General features: G+C 38.4%; 2 protein-coding genes across 3 annotated transcripts; both read right to left on the reverse strand.

Moving 5' to 3' along the window:
* Nucleotides 1–6363: 6363 nt before the first annotated feature.
* Nucleotides 6364–10538, reverse strand: Gpr85 (G protein-coupled receptor 85). 2 transcript variants are annotated; one of them, XM_004671586.2, is made up of 3 exons: nucleotides 10371–10538; nucleotides 10092–10200; nucleotides 6364–8985 (listed from the first exon to the last, which is right to left on the reverse strand). In XM_004671586.2, exon 3 carries the CDS (start codon nucleotides 8813–8815, stop codon nucleotides 7703–7705), a length of 1113 nt encoding a protein of 370 aa, XP_004671643.1. In that variant the 5' UTR covers nucleotides 8816–8985; nucleotides 10092–10200; nucleotides 10371–10538; the 3' UTR covers nucleotides 6364–7702. The 2 variants fall into 2 exon arrangements, with proteins under 2 accessions (XP_004671643.1, XP_045017010.1); XM_045161075.1 differs by lacking the exon at nucleotides 10092–10200.
* LOC123463972 (collagen alpha-1(I) chain-like) lies at nucleotides 10528–11840 on the reverse strand. Its single transcript, XM_045160064.1, has 2 exons — nucleotides 11529–11840; nucleotides 10528–11051 (listed from the first exon to the last, which is right to left on the reverse strand). The coding sequence occupies exons 1-2, from the start codon at nucleotides 11605–11607 to the stop codon at nucleotides 10528–10530; spliced, it is 603 nt and encodes a 200-aa protein (XP_045015999.1). The 5' UTR covers nucleotides 11608–11840.
* Nucleotides 11841–16948: the final 5108 nt, after the last annotated feature.

A 16948-nucleotide genomic window follows, 5' to 3' on the forward strand; every position in this document is an offset into this window, starting at 1 on the left:
GTTATATTGGATAGGAATAACCATGTCACTAATGCTCTGGAAACATCAGTGACCCAGATAGACAAACTATAGATTTTTCCAAGCCAGAGGAATTTTACTATATACTGACAGAACTCAGAGGTCAAGAGAATTGACCATGGCCTCAGCTGAGCAGCTGATCCTTCCCCCTCATCTACTGCCCAGACAATTAAATCAGAGGATGTTTACTGACACTAAAGACCCCCATGTTGCTCAACCAGGGAGAATATAGCAGCTATCCCTTTAGAAGATGGAGTCAATTTGGTACAGTTACTGGTAAAGAGATCAAGTCCAAAGAATGAAGCTGTTAGCTGGCATGAGAGCAGGGGTTCCATGTGTGCAAAGCAGCAGCTTTAAAAATGTAGTGGATGGCCAGGTATGTAAACACTTGCCCACAAGTCAATAGGAAAGTGTGAAAATTCTCTACATGCATAATATGATGCAAACAGTACTTACAGGGAAACTCTTTCATCTTTTCCATGAACCATCCCTTTGCTAAGTAGAGATCTGATCTAAACACTAGTACTACCAAAAGCTATGGAAAGACTTGGGGGGGGGAATAGAAAAAGAAGTGTAATTAATTGGCACGTAGACGAGAAGTGGCATTCCTGGAAGGCAGACTTCTAAAAGAGACTTGATAGACTGCATGAAAAGACTTTTACCCAGCCTAGGACAGTCATCTACATCAAATCTTCCCCTCCTGAGAATGTGATGAAACGAAGGCAGTGTTGAAAAAAATAGCAATATGTAGGTAAAAACCATCCACCTGGTGAGAGTTGTGTAACCCACTTTTAAAATCTGAGCCATGTCCTTCTAAAGAATCATTTGAAAAAAGAAATCGAATGGATTCTCCTCTTTCTGCAGTGACAGGATCCTACATAAAAGTGGAGGGGGTATCAGAAACCTACTACTGTTCTTTGCTTCCTTTAGAGTCTCAGTGGGAAAGAAGGGAAGACAAGCAAGGCGGAGCTGGAGCTCTGGCCCTTCTGTTCCCATAGTTTCTAGCCTTCATCAATTATTTTGTTAAAAGTAACAGGAGCAATAGTAGTAATGGTGCCAACAGCCAATATTAATGAATGTCTAGCTAGGCTGGGTACCATTTGAAGTGCTTTACATCCACACTTCCCTTTTGCTAACATGTGCATGTTACTTAGTTTCTCTGTTTTAGCTTATAAAGTTGGAAATTATAGATACATATAGCACCTTCTTGGGATAAGCAAATGTGTTAATACTTGAATCATGCTTAGGATTGTGCCTGCCATGTATGTAGTCAATAATACAGTTATCATTTCATGTAAGCTTCAAAGCCAATCTTCAAAAATAGTACCTACAGCTTATTCAACTTACAGATAAGCAAAGTTAGACTCAGAAAGTATAAATAACTCATTCAAAACCATGCACCTGGGATGGAGAGATTGCTCAGTGGTTAAAGACATTTGCTTGTAAAGCCCAGTGGCCTGGGTTTGATTTCCCAGTACCCATGTTAAGTGGGATACACAATGTGGCACATGCATCTGGAGTTTGTTTGCAGTGGTGGGAGTCAATGGCGTGCCCATTTTCTCTTTCTCTCTCTTCCCTTGCAAATAAATACATAGAATATTTTAAAAAACCATAGTGCTAATAAGAGACAGATTATCATCTTAAATCTTCAACTCTTAGGCACTGTGCTATGCTGGCTTTCTCTTCCAAAGTTCCAGCTACACCAGATAATTTCTGATTAGTGTGCCCCTCTGAGGAACACACCAGAAACTTCCGCGTGTCTTTTCTGCTTGCTCCTCTTGTTACTCCCCCTATATGAAGTGGCTTTCCTAACTTTGTCAAGCAGATGAAATCTTCAAAACTTAGTTCAGTTGCCACTCTTGCTGTCTCACCTTCCCTCTCCCACCTTCACGGAGTTAATTGCTTGTCTGTGCTGCTTTAACACTTATCTCACCTCCCTCCCTTACACCGCTTATCACGTTGTCTCATACCGTGCTCATGTCTCCACTGTGAGATGACAATCTTCATTATGTTAAAAAGTAAAGTTTATTTACGATGTCAGACTCTGAGAAGAGCCTCCCAAGGGTGAACTCACTGTATCTTCCCCAAAGATCTAGAACATGTACCCTACAATAATTCTCTTTCCGTTGATGTGGCATAGAGAGGCCAAATAATTTGTTCAAGAACCTACATACAGTGAGTGCGCCATAAAAGATTATTATCCTAACATACACATAAATAAAATTGCTTAGTAAGTATTGTCAAAAAAAAATCTTTTCAGAGGAGACAATGAACATTAAATTCAACATTACTTTTACTGAGACAGAAAGAAAATACTTTCTCTTTTATCTATTACATGAGATTTTTCTTCCTTAAATCTATGAAAAGAAACAATTAACTTTAGTTAGGTCAAGCTCAATTATCAATTCAGCCTTTAAAAAATTTTAATAGTGTAATCACTTTCTCTATAGTATAATAAATGGCTTTCTTTAACATCCCATGATCATGAACCCACACAAGTTTAGCTGCACTATTTTACTGTCTATTCAAAACCTTGTAAAACAGGTCATGAATTACAGTATCAGTTTTAATATTTGTGTCAAGAATCTATTCTTTTCCAACCTTGGAGAAAAAGAAAAGAAAGTGCTTTGTATCTCCAAGTCAAACATGGAAACCCGTACCTTTGAGCAGAAAATAAGAGCTAGGAGATGGCGGTGAGACTTGAGTGGGAATAATTCCAACCCCCTGCGTGACCTGTGGCTTCGTGGAGACCTATTTCTACAGGCACTCAGAACACATTACATTCTCATGGCTTTCCTCTGGGAGCTTTTCAGGCTCTGCTGCTTGTATCAACTGTCTGATATAGTGTGAGGAAACTGGCTTTAAAAGCCTTTTAACCTGAAGGGTTTGAGCAGTTAATTGACATCACCCTTTTGGCCAAAAGAGATGACATAAAAGTTGCTTCCCTATTTTAAAAACCAGGTCTTACTTATATAATATTTTTTATAAATTCAAAGGATTTTCATTTATATATATATATATACATAAATATATTTATATACATTTTTGTAATATAATGTATCTGTTAGTGCCTTTAACATGGCAGCATAAGGCAAATCACCTTATCTACCCCCCAATCTTCTCATTGTCTCCTTTTCCCCCATATACCTTTAACTTATTTACCTATTTTGACTGATGACAGAAAAAAAATCAGCCTATTACAGATGATAGATATCTTCATTTTACCCACTGAGAAGACTATTTGCAGCTCAATGCTGAGGAATCCTACCATAGCAATGCGAAGTAAATGAAGTTCTGAAGGTGTAAGAAAATCATAGAATGGCAACATGCTTACAATTGAGAACAACCAAAACTCTACAAATAAACAACTAGACCCTACAATTTACATGCAAAATACTCATAAGAGAATATCAACAAATGCAAAGGTAATGTTTTGCATAGAAAAACAAATACAAGATTTGAAAATCATAAATAACTCCCAACTCTGGTGACTGTTTGCCTTGATTAGGGTCACTAGACAGTATTTGGAATTGTCCATTTATTATCTTAGGTCCTTTCTATTTAGTGTGGAACTGATATAAGTTAGATTTTTGTGTATGTGAATAACAGACAGTCTATGCTAAACAGAGAATAGAGAGAAAATTGAAATTTCAATGAATCTAATGGTGAACACACAGAAGTGAGAGCTCAAGTTCCCTTTGCAACTTCCCTCCAGTAATCCCAGTTGCAACACAACTCAGTTTTTAAGTGACTTAGCTAAAGGTGTATGTTTACATAGTTATAAATATATTTCATTGTTTGAAATACAAAGAAAGTTTGGAGACAAATCCTTTCAGCTACTAGCAGATGCAGAAATTCTGTTTTATCCCTAGTAAAAAGCAATAAAAATCTAAAAGTGTGGTAGGTACTGTTTAATATTTAAAAAATCACCCTGTTTTACATATTATTACTATCTTTGCTTGGCATCAGGAAAGGGGCCCTGATAGTTCTGAAGAAGGTAAACACAAACAAGTCTTCATGTGATGGCACTTAACCGAGACATTCTCAAGCTAACCTGAAAGAAGTTTGACTATAGCATTAAAGACTCACCTCCATGCATCTTGACGGAATTAAGATCTCTCTCTGGTGGAAATTAATAATTAAGATGAGGTGGAGGAGGACTTTTGCATTTAGGTTTCTCTGTGATTTTTTTACACAGAATTAATAACATGGGAACTGCTTCCAAAACACAATATAGTGATTCAGCTACGTGTAGGTGAAAGAGTCCTAATGCTTTCAGCAGCATGAAGGGATATGTATGGTGGGGAATCCCCACTAAGTTGAGGGAGTATGCTATATTAAAGATCTCAAAGAACATTGGGAAAAGTAGGATATAAGGTCACTGGAGGGAAAAAGGGTCTTTATGTGCCCATTAATAGCTACTCCTTACTTAGAAATGTTTGCTTTTGTAACACATCTCATTTTACTCCAGATTTGTTGCTTCTTTCTCACTCAACTAAAAAAGCTCAATGAGAGCTTGTTCTGCCATGATTTCTGCTGTGCCACAGCACCACACCTAATGTCCAGAATAGATTTGATGAACAAATAAATAAATAAGCACATTATTCAGGTAGCATATATTCTAGGAATAGAATATAGGTGGAAAGTGTCAGAAATTCAAGTAGCTAATATCTAAGAAGGTAATTCAGTCAATAGATTGTCCTATCTACAAATAATTATTTTTAAACTATAATTAGTTTAATGCTATTTATGTGCTACCTGTGTGGGAAATCAAAAAGGCTACTCACCTCCTTCTGGCTTAGTTAACATCTGCGTGGTATTCCACAGTCATAGACTTAATGCCTTGCTCCAGCCAGGCATTTCTCAAATAAACCCATTGTGCACACAAGGAACCAGATGACAGATTATAGGTGCATCCATGCAAAAACACCACCACGATGATAGAAAACAATTTAAAAACTGTTCAGCTCTGAAGTGTAATTAGTCCAAGAAGGACATATTATTATTGATAATGAGTTTTTCTCATAGGGAAGTTGGACTCCCTTGTGAAATTGTATTTTTACAGATGGAAGATTAGTAACATTTTCAAGTTGAAGTAGTTACCAACTCTCTTTAAATATTAATATTGGAATGGTTGCCAAAATAGATAATGTGATTTGGTTATAAAGACAGAGAAGCATATTTCTGTTTTGTATGATTTCTATTATTGCTGACTTATAGACATGACTGATCATCTGGGGATGTGTCCCATCTACTACTTCTGCCTTGACCTAAAAATATCAAGTCAGCCAAGGGGTACAAGTCACTTACAGTTCAGCTGTTTTCCCTGACCACTGGGACTGATAACTTACCCAAACTAAGCTGGTTATTCCAAAGAGCTCAGTGGACTCAAGTAACCTCATTTGGCTCTTATTTTTCATTCCTCGGATTCCCATGCCTACCTATTTGTCTAATAATGGAGGTAAGTGTTGGTAAAACTTTGCTTTCTACCTTTTGGTTTATTGCAGAAATTCTTACTGATGGATACTTCAACCTATGGTCAAACCTGGTCATACAAATAATCATTGTTGTGCCTTTTTATTTTTATTTTTTTGAGTTGGAAACATGTTAGCAGAACATCTTTTAATAACATTATTTTTATTGTATAAAAGGAACTTTTACTACTGCTACCTCATCTTGGTGTGTTAAACTTTGTCTTAGATCAAATGAACTTTGGTCTAGCAATGAAGACAGAATGCTTACTAATTATGGCTTGAGGAAATCTGAATAGTTGCATAGACCATTGAAATCCTTAAGTTATTGGTTTTTTTTCTTATTTATATTGATTTTTTATACAAGCACTATTTCAATAAGAACTTCTGTTTCACTAGGTTCTTAAACTTCTTTTTCAAATGCAAATTAAAAAAAAAACCCAAACAAATAAAACAAGGAAAAGTAAACAAAACAAATAACTTTCTCTAGTTTTGTCATAATGTTCTTGTAAAACATTCTCACAAGTTATATATTTAGGCTCAAAATTTCTACTATATACAAAAAGGGTAATCAATTCTGAAACAAACTATTAAGCATATACACATTCCTAAATATTACTTATATGTCAGAATAAAAGGATGAAAATGAAGAGCTACCAAGTAATGCTTTTATAGGCGCCATTATATCAGTGTGTCAACTTTATGCTATAATTTATATATTTCCAGTCCCAGAGTATAGCAACTATAAAAATTAAAAAAAAAACATAATAAAGCTATTCATCCATATTTGTGCTTGCTTCCTGAATTTAAAAAATGTTATATGCCAAAAATATAAATATTTATTCCACAGAAATTAACAGGCTACACAGATGAATTTTGGCAAATGCAACTTTATATTGAAGTTCACACATCTGTATCTTAAAGAATGAGACTCACAGAATCTAATGTATTTCTAAAATACCAGAAATCATATTATAAGCTTTCACAAGTTAAAAATGAAATAATTTAAACGACCAATACACTGAGTGTGCAGAAAAGTATAAACAAGACTTTGCCTTCCATAGAGTAAATGCTTCACCAATTGTGCCAGACATCTAACAAAGGCTGTGGTCTCTCCTTGACAGCTGACTTAAAATATAAACATATATCAACTGTCTGCTTCTTAGAACACACTAGAATGGGTAGCACACCTCAGAAGAAAAATTTCACGTTATCCCAGTGATGTGCACCTTAATTTTCAAACCATGTGAATAAAAAGGTAAAAAAAAAGTATTAAATAATCTTCCATGCACTTCCAGATGAATGACCATGACCAGTTACTGATTCAATGCCTCTTGACTTCTTGCTCTACCACTAATAAGATGAAGATACTAGATAACCCTTTAAGGCAACATGTGTTTATTCTGCATGATTAGAACTATTGACTTGTGATTGGTTGATACCATTCATGTTGCCTCCCAGACCAATATCTAGCATTTGTAAAATATAAACGAACTGGAAAACTTTTATACTAAAACAACAAAAAAACATATAATACAGTTCAATGCTAGCAAGTTCACTGGTAGGGAAGAAAGTGGCATTTAGAAATAGCAATGTATTAATACAAAAAAACGAGTAAACTCTAATTGGAACCATTATACTGCTTTGGAATGCTCCCCCAAACTTACAAGGCGTTTTTAAAGTGTGATAGCCCAATAATTCATGGCACATCTTTAGAGGATTACAGTAGTTTGAGTCCCCCCAATAGTTTTGTCTTTGCAAAACAAAAATAGTATGAAATGTTTTGTAGTCTTCAAACTCTAAAATTAGCTTTTATCAACACATTTACCCCTTGTCAACGTAATTTATTAAGATGTCCAATGCTAATTGTTTTGTTGATGTTTTTTTTTCATATGTAGTGATATACACAGCATTTAGCACTGATACTTAGCACCTGCTACTTTCGTTATCTAGGTTTCAACCACAGAAAGAAACTTAGGGCAGTGGTTCAGTCCTTTTTTAATTACAAACCTTCGCCGGCAGTCAGCAGGATCACTCTGAGATTTAAAATAGGATTATAGGTGAACTATTGCAAAGACTGCAGAATGCTGCCCAAATCCTTATGAACTGCTAATCCCATCCTCGAATTTCTTCTCCAGATATGGCTACAGGCCACAATTGCTTAGCAGAGAAGGTTAGTGTTTCACAAGGCTAAAAGATTTACAGATGCTCCTTCATATAACACAGTAAGGTTCCCTTGGTAACCTGGATTTTCTGCAGTAAAGAAGGGTTGTGCTGAAACAGCGCCTCAGCTCCCTGTTGGAGAAAATGCAGACAAAAGGATTGATTCCTGCTTGGGCAAAACTCATCCAGACAGCGGCAGTTAGAAATCCCCCTGGTACTACAGGCCCTCTTGCAAAAACTCTCCAATAACAAGCCACCAGGTAGGGACCCCACAGGGTTAGGAAGAGAAAAGTCATGATATAGAACATTCTGCTGATTCGTTTCTCCATTTTGAATTCGTCTAACACCAACAGCCGTCTTCTGCCTGTGGTATTTGCATTTTGCCTGATGCCCAGCAAGGTGGGTGGTGTGGGACCCCTTCCAAATCCTGCTAGCCAATTGGCAGCAGCCTGGCCACTGGCTCCAGGGCCATGAAAGGTCCAGTTCTGGCTGACCGCTGCTACAAACTGGACTGGCTTCATTTTCCTTCGATCGTGAACAAAGAATATCAGCTTGAGGTAGACAAGCTGTGTGGCGAGGAGGATGAGAGCAAGGAGTAGCATAAATCCTAGGGAATCATTAGCCCTGAATGAGCGGTGTTGGAAGGTACACTGATCCTCCTCCCTAATGAATGAGTAGGTGCCCACATCTAAGACTGGGGGAAACGCCATGGCCACAGACAGAGTCCACACCATGCAGATCACAGCCAGACACGTCCAAAAGGTCAGCCTCTTTGTATAGAAGCGGTGATGGGCAATGGCTAAGTATCTGGTCACACTGACACAGAAGAGCATGAAAGCAGTGTGGAAGCAGGACAAAACCCCCAGGAAGGCAATCACTTTGCAAGTCAGAGTCCCATAAGTCCAGGTAGAGCCATTTTTGACAGAGTTGAATACAAATGGAAAACAAATTGCAGATCTGAGGATATCTGAACAGCAAAGATCCAGCAGGAAGTAGTAAGGTGCTCTGTGCAAGGTCTTATCTTTCACTAGCAAAATGGAGATCAGAAGGTTGCCCACCACACTGACTCCTATTATGAAACCCAAGGAAGTCAGTTTCAGAAAGGCTGTTAGAGGTGAGAGATTTTGCAAAATGTTGTCAGCTGCATGGCTATAGTTCGCCATAGATGGATGGAGGATAAAGAGACAGCCTCAGTCAAGTCTCATGATCTAGATACAAAAACAAGAAAAAGATAGATCCATACATTTTACTGAATATGTAATCCACAAAGAGAACTGATCCAATCTCCAGTCATGCTTCCTCTTTCCTTCTGTTTCATTTGCCATCAGAATATCTGGAAAAAGAAATGAGCTATCAGTTCTTAAGTTAACAGGCAATGATGTCAGTGCTAACATAAATCTGTTCATTTATGGGGAAGCGAATAAAGTTTCAATTTTGAATACTACTATTTGCTTCAGTTGTAATGATGGCTTGCAATTTCAGAGAATTGGCTGTTTCAGTTTTCCAAGCTAAGTCAAGATAATAATGTCCCCATTCAAGAGAACATCCAGTTGACTGGGTGCTCTAGATGAGAAGGAATAAAATGTCTTCTACTTATAAAACATTCCAGCCCAAGCATTAATCACTAGTATTGCAATGGAATCTATAAGCCTGCCGACAGGAGACAGAGTGGAGGCTGCCTACATTTGTTTGAGGTCTATGATTGTTAGTGTTTTCCAGGCAGTTTCTCTGCTTATATGCATTCAAAGAACCCGTGCAAAATCTGTGTTTAAACTCCAGTACCACTGTTCATGCTGCATAAGACTATTTGTTGATTCATCTTAAAGCACAATTTCAACACCAGACTTGGAAATGAATAGGAACTTGTCCGGAGATATGATGTGATTTATCTTTTGTCTTTCTCTCCCTACTCCACCCCACCCCACCCCTATTTTTGGCAAACCATGTCTCTTTTCAAGCCCACATGATTATTAAAAATGGTCAATGTAAATATTGGCCAGGGAATCACACCCAGTGGAATAATGCACTTTCGTTTGTAAACCTTGGCTGCCCGGATTCCAATATAATAGGAACCTCTATTTCTTAGGCAATTAAGCCTCTCTCATTTACACTGATAACCTTTGTTGCAAATAGCCAAATGGCTTTGTTTTCAATCAAAGATGCACATTGTCTCTTAGGTGCCGGGAGAGCCACACCAGGGAAATCAGCTTCCTCTGCTATTCCCACGGAGCTTGTCCCTTTGCCACTTCCCACTTGCCCGGAATATGCTGATGGAAACCCCAGGCAAAACTGCGTTCCATGGTGTCAATTTCCCCACCGCTACATGCCGGGGTAAATACCGATAGCATCATGCAACATTACGAAACCTGAAATCCGCCACCCCTGGATTTATAACGGTGGGTGGGGGAGGGGGCAGGGAGCGAGACATGCATTACATACGCGAAAGATGGGGAGAGAGATTGCTCCTGTGCCGCGAGGGAAGGGCTCCCGGCGAGGCGATTCGCAGTCTGATATTCCTCAGTCTTGCAACGCTTTCCAGAAACGGAGCCTTACAGAAGATGCATTGTCTGAATGGACTTCCATTATTCAGTTTATTGTCCACCCCCCTCAAAAAAAAAAAAAAAACCGAGGGAAGGGCTCTATCCCCGTGAACCTGCAGTTTCATCAACACGGTGCAAGCCCCATCCCCCCAACTTAACCGCGAGTATATCCTCCTACCTGTTGGTGTTGGATATCCCGACAGACGACGGCTTCTTCTTTCTATAAATTTGCTGATTTCTTTCTTTCTTTCTTTTCTTTTTTTCTTTTTTTTTCTTGAGTGCCTTGCCTGAGCATCCAGGCAGGGCTCGGCGGCGCCTGCGCGCTGGAGCCTCCTTCAGCCCCAGCCGCGTCCTCCCCTGTCGCAGCGGCTCCGTCTCCCCCAGTAACGCAGGGCCGCGGCGGCGGCGGCGGCGGCGAGGGCGGCGGCGGCGGCGAGGGCGGCGGCCCGGGCCTCTCCGGCCTCGGCGGGAGCCCCTGCGCGTCCCCCGCCCCCGGAACGGCCCGGCTCTCCCCGACGCCCCCGAGTGCAGCTCAACCCGGCAGGATTGGGCTTTGTGGTCCCCTGGGGCTGCTTCGGAACTTTTCCCTCCGGGCCTGGAGCGTGGGGGGCTCGCAGAGGCTGGCTGGGGAGCTCAGGCCCATCCTCTTCCCCTAGGGCAGCGCGGGGAGCCCCGGCGTCCTGCGCGCCCGCCTCCTCCCCAGCCGCCTTGAACCCGCGCCTTCCCCGGACATTGTCGTCTTCCCTTCTCTGGGAGGGTGGCCCCAAGCATGGGGAGCTTCTTTTTTTTAAGTAATTCTTCTCTGGTGACTTCCCTGGCTGACCTTTGATTTTTTTTTTTTTTCTTTTTTGCAGGTTAGCTGAGGAGAAAAAAAGAATGAGGGGGAAAATGAAAGAAGAAGAAGAAAATAATTAATAGCACAGTCCAAACTCCTGTCAGTGAGAAGAGGGGATGCAGGTTAGGGCAGCCTGCCTTTGTTACTCAGTCATCTGTTCTCGAAAGCACGCACGTCTGCGTTTAAGTATGGAGAACCCAAGTTTCAGAGGACAAGTACAAAAAACAAAAAACAAAAAAATGAAAAAGAAAAAAAAGAAAAAAGAGATCTGCTGTCGTTCTACCTTCAAGGATGTGCCCCCCACCAAAAATAATTAGGCGTACAAAATATTTAAGTGACTGTTCCTCGTATCCCACCTCACCAAACCACGGCCTTTCTTTTAAGTTCGGCTGACCAATAGGTTGGTGATGTCAAAGCGGTTGTGTGTATGCGTCTGCCTTTCTCCCTCTTTGTTATTACATATGAAAAGCAGCAGGAATACAACAAAAATAGAAAACTTACACCAGTCCAAAAGGTCCGATGGTATCACAAACACCACATAGCCTGACAGCTGGGTGATTAGGTTTGCCTCTAGAATCATGCACGTCCTTGTTTTGCCATTTGTGAGGAGTTTTTGTTTGTGAGGGTGGCATAAGATTTTAGACTACCCAATCCCCACCCCTCAAAAGCTAGCTGACATGCTTTCATTAATTTCCATTGTAAACGTCTGGTCCTCATCCTGCAAGCTTATGGCTTAATAATAATCTATTATTGAAACAAGAAAAAAATTAAAATAATTTCTACAGTAATAATTTGATCTCCGGATAGCAGTAAAATACCTCATTGCTGGGTGGTGAGATTGTGACATTCACGAGAATTTAAACCAATCAGCATAAAGATAATATAGATTAATTTGCATATTGCATTTCTATTGGTCGTGTAGAGGTAAAGCGTTCCCCGTTTAAAGCTTAAAAATGAATACTTCACTGTCATGATGTCACAGTCGTTACACAAAGACCAATGTTAGTAATACTGAAAAAATGTTAAATTGCCTTGATTTGATTTTGGATTTCCTTAGCCTATTAAAAAATGATAATTTTTTAAATATATATGAGGCATTTATTTGCCTTTGGCATTCCCTTAACTTGGGAAACTCAGTCCTGCAGCAATGCTGGAAGTAACTGGAATACATTTCCATCCAAGTACGTTCCACTTTTTTATAAACATCAATTCTGAACTCACAGCTGATGGTTTGCAATTTCTAAGTGAAATGCCAATTTTTAAAAATGACACTACAAATCACTTCTCCAAACCTTTCAATTTGTATTTAGATGTATATTGTGCAAAATTATGCTTCCTGAACTTCTACACTTAAAAGAAATATACAGAATAAGAGATTTAAGTAAGTTTGCTGAAGATCCATGAGTGGTCAGATGTTAGAGGTTGTATGGATTAGGAAAAAGCTATTTAAAAGTAAATTAAAAAGGAACACTAACCTGCCAGAGCATGAGGCAATAATTCACTTTGCCAAAAAATAGAGGCCAAGATCCAAGGGATTAACTATCCTTATGCTTTAAGAAACAGATATTGATTCCTTAAAAATAGGAGAAAGGAAGCCAGGCATGGTGGTGCACGCCTTTAATCTGAGCACTCCGGAGGCAAAGGTAGGAGGATTGCCATTAGTTCGTGGTCACCCTAAGAATACAAAGTTAATTCCAGGTCAGCCTGAGCTAGAGTGAGACTCTACCTTGAAAAACAAAACCAAAAAAATATAAGAGAAAGGGTATGTATGTATGTATGTATGTATGTATGACAGAGTCTTTCCTATCTACTTCTCGGGGTCTCCATAATTGAGCACCATTATACCCATGAGATCCTCAGTTTTTTCTGCTGTTAGATGAGAATGTCATTTTCTTGTCTTACAAGTGGGCTCAAAAATTAATGAGATATTTTCCATTTAGTACATTAACTCTACAGGGGAAAATATTGGGTTTGGTGTCTCCCCTCAAAAAAGGGTTTTAAGAAATATGTTTAATAGCTGACAAAAATTTCATATCATCTACAAATTCTCAAAAGTATAGCTATTGTTGCAAATAAATGTTCATATAATAGGGTTACTTGATCTTAGCTAATTTCTTTATAGCTTCCTTATATCACCAATTCTAGAAAAATTTTATTTTCAGGTTAAGAATAAAGGAATACAGCAAAGAATAGGACTTGATATCCTAATTCTCAGGTTTGAAGGATTTTAGAGGTTTTGCAACTGTTGATATATTTACTATACTGATCACTGTGTCATGAAACTGTAGTACTTTAGTTTTTATAATAATATATACATTTTTATTTATTTGTTTTTAATATTTAATTTTTCTTTACTTATTACATAAAGAGAAAGAGAGAGAGAGAGAGAATGGGCACACCAGGGCATCTAGCCACTACAAACAAACTCCAGATGCATGTGCCATCATGAGCATCTGGCTTAAATATGTACTACGGAGTCAATCCTAGGTCCTTTGGCTTTGCAGGCAAGCACCTTAACTGTTAAGCCACCTCTCCAGCCCCTATTTATTTATTTTAAATAATATTTTATTTATTTGCAAGCCTTGAGACAGAGAATGGGAAAGGGAAAAGAAATGGGCATGCCAGGGACTCTTGCCATTGCAAATGAACTTCAGATGCATGTGCTACTTTGTCCATCTGGCTTATCTGGGTACTATTCAATTTAGCTCAGTACATGAGGCTTTGCAAGCAACCACCTTTAGCCATTGAACCATCTCTCTGGCCGCAATTTTTATTTTAAACTAATCATCTTCCTTTCAGAATAAATCTGCTATTCCATATTTTTCCAGGGATATTCTCATGATGGGCACAATGGATTTGTTCTGTACACTGTGTATGTGAAATGTGTCAAGAAATAATCAGTACTTAGCCAATGCCGAGAAAGATAGGTTATGAGAAAACATTCTAAGAAAAAAAATAATTGTTTATTTAAAGAGTCATTTCTCTTGCTTAACACTTGTCTTCAAAGCCTTATAAAGATGTTAATTTAGGGTTCTGGACTCTAACTAAAATCTAAACCTTCTATATGAGAATTAACCTTTATAAGTTTTCTGGAATCCATATTGATAAGACAGGCTCCCATTGGACACTTTTGCATAGAACTATTTTCTGATAAATTATTGAAAAAAATGAACTATCCTGGAAATATGGCAAATAGAAAGAGAAATTGTGCATTTATGTTTTTATAATATTCTTCATGTTCTGCTGGCTGGAAAGTAACCTTCTTTGCAGTGACAATGAAGCAACTGCAAGTTTCTAGGGCATAATTCTTAACTACTTGAGAAGTGAAATGGTGAAAGAAGAAGCCAGACCTTACAAGTGACCATCAGATTTTGAAATTGTGTCTCATGAGTTGGGAATAACTATAACTGCACATCTCGAACAGTGAATGAGATTCCCTCAGAATTTTAATGAGTTTTAAAAAGATTAAGAATCTGGCATGTTCCTTTCCAAAATTCTAAGAGGTTCATTTGTCAGGTTTTTTTTCTCTCTGCTCTGCCACAAAACAGGTTCCAAAGTGTTAATATAATTCACATTTAATTTTAAAGTTAACATCTCCAAGACCTTCTTTCTTAATTTAAGATCCAGGCTTTTGAAAAGTCAGCGATTTACTTTCTGTGACCTTTATGTAGAATATTTCCTTGTCTCTGAAAAACTTTTAGACTTTTCCCCTTATTTAATTCATTTAATAAACATCTGTTGAGCTTCTTTTCTGCATGAGGTTCTGGGTTGGATCCTGTAAACAGTGAAAGATCAGGAGGTGGGAATGGTGCACAGTTAGTTATATTAGGGTGGGGAAAACTTGAAGTAGGGAAAGTGGAATGAACAGCAACAAATCTTACCACATGATTAGAAAGGGAAGCAAAAAGAGATTAAAAGTTAGATTAAAGTCTGGAGAGATGGCTTAGCCATTAAGGCATTTGCCTGGGAAGCCAAAGGAGCCAGGTTTGATTCCCCAGGACACACATAAGCCAAATGCACAAGGGGCACATGTGTCTGGAGTTTGTTTGCAGTGGCTAAAGGCCCTGGCATGCCCATTCTCTTTCTGTGTGTCTCTCTTCTCTCTATCTCTTTTTCTGCTTGCAAATAAATAATTTTTTTTAAAAAGTTAGATTGAATAACTGAGAGGCAGAAGAAACCATTAACCATAGATGCATCTTAAATGTTAAAACAGAGTAAAGAGCTGGTTTGTGGCAGGGACTTGGAGAGGGAAGCATCAAGGCTAACATATAAACAAGCCACTTGGCAGAGGGCTGGAAACTTTTATTACCTGGTTAAATGCAACAAACTGAGCATGCCCAGCAAAGCCCTCTATATGCAAACTTAAGAAGCAGTTGCTATGGAAATGATCTCTAAAGGGTCAGGAGACTTTTGGCCCAGTCCTTCTGAGCATCTTGATCATGTATTTTTTCCCAGTTCACTAGCACAATTCTATTCTCAGTAGTGCCTCCCTCCCTCTCTCTCCCTTTGCCTCTCTTTCCCTCTCTTCTGTGCAATTTGAGAAAAGAAGTCTTACTTTAAGAAGCACCAAGGATGGTTAGCGTTGCTAAGCAAGAGAGAAGGATACAGTTAAACAAATACACATGCCCATTTCACTCCACCAATCAAAAGTACAAACAAATAAACAACAACAACAGCAACAAAACAAAGAAAAAAACCCAAGGGAATGCTTATATTAAGAAGTAGGAGGGATCATGAAATATTGGGGAAACTGAAAGGTAGGCTCATTATCAATGTCAGAGACTTTCAAGGAGTGGTCATCAGTGCAAATTGTGACTAAGAAGCTTAGAAAGATGGATAAGAAGAGGTCCTTTGGTCTGGTGATGTAGGAGAGCAGCCTTTGAACATTCCTTTTTCAGAGAGCAAGTCTCACTTCAAGCATAAGTAGGCATGGGGACAGGCTTCAAAGAAAAGGCTAAGAAATTATTTTTCATCCTCACTGATAAAGATTTTAATGAATCCTCTTGCTGTTTTATGGGAGAAATGATAGTTGTTTAAACAAATACAGCATACTTTCTCTTTTAAGCCATGACAGTCTTCCATTGCACATTACTGAAAAGTTATACTGTGAATGAGGGGAACAAAGGCAAGTTATCTACCAAGGCCTGGTACAACTTCAGAGCTTAAAGAAAAAAAGCCTTGGTCAATTAACATATTTGAAATGGTTTCATTCACCTTTACCTTTCAACCCACTTATTAGGTGTACTTTCTGCCAGAAAAATCAAAATGACACCTATATGGACATGTATATGTTTTGGGGGTGAAGTGACAGAGAGAATGCCAGAGCCCATCATATATGTCCACAGGGAAGTTGGGAAGGAGAAGCAAATGTTGGTAAAATGGCTAAGGAATGAGAAGTTAATTTAGTACTTATGTAACTAATGACGTGTATATATCTCACATAGATTTTAAATTTTAGGGAATAAAAATGCAATATAATTTTCAGAATTCTATAAGTTTAAAGACTTTTCTTTAATTATTCAGCAGTTACCTCAACTTGTAGTACATTAAGGCAATTATTATGAGTACCAGTTCTGTGGTAATGGGTGCAAATTATGAATACTTCAGGTTTTGTGGTGTTTAGCTTTCTAACAAACAGACATAATTAAAACATGTGGAAACTACAGAATGTTACCTTGGGCTCTAAATTAAGACGTTCCCAAATTGAGTGCTCAGACATGCATTTTGATTTTCTAATTTGCCCTTCATTTTCATTTCACTCATATTTTTAAAACTTATCATTTCTTCTTTACAAAATTTTAATTTTATAGACCAAAGATAGGTTTGTTCTTGGTTTCAAGATGTGAGCACTACTCCTAAATGTGGTTTCTGCTTTAACTTGATAAGTGTTTGGTTAGAATGTATATGTGCTCTTATTTCTT

The sequence above is a fragment of the Jaculus jaculus genome, chromosome 10, assembly GCF_020740685.1.
Source record: "Jaculus jaculus isolate mJacJac1 chromosome 10, mJacJac1.mat.Y.cur, whole genome shotgun sequence".
NCBI classification, from domain to species: domain Eukaryota; kingdom Metazoa; phylum Chordata; class Mammalia; order Rodentia; family Dipodidae; genus Jaculus; species Jaculus jaculus.

What these genes read in the sequence shown, in the direction of transcription:
- Gpr85 (XM_045161075.1), bottom strand. Translation starts at nt 8,815, where the DNA reads ATGGCGAACTATAGCCATGCAGCTGACAACATTTTGCAAAATCTCTCA.
- LOC123463972 (XM_045160064.1), bottom strand. Translation starts at nt 11,607, where the DNA reads ATGATTCTAGAGGCAAACCTAATCACCCAGCTGTCAGGCTATGTGGTG. An exon ending in ATCGGACCTTTTGGACTGGT is followed by an intron (nt 11,052 to 11,528) that starts GTAAGTTTTCTA and finishes TTTTCTCCTCAG; the next exon opens with CTAACCTGCAAAAAAGAAAA.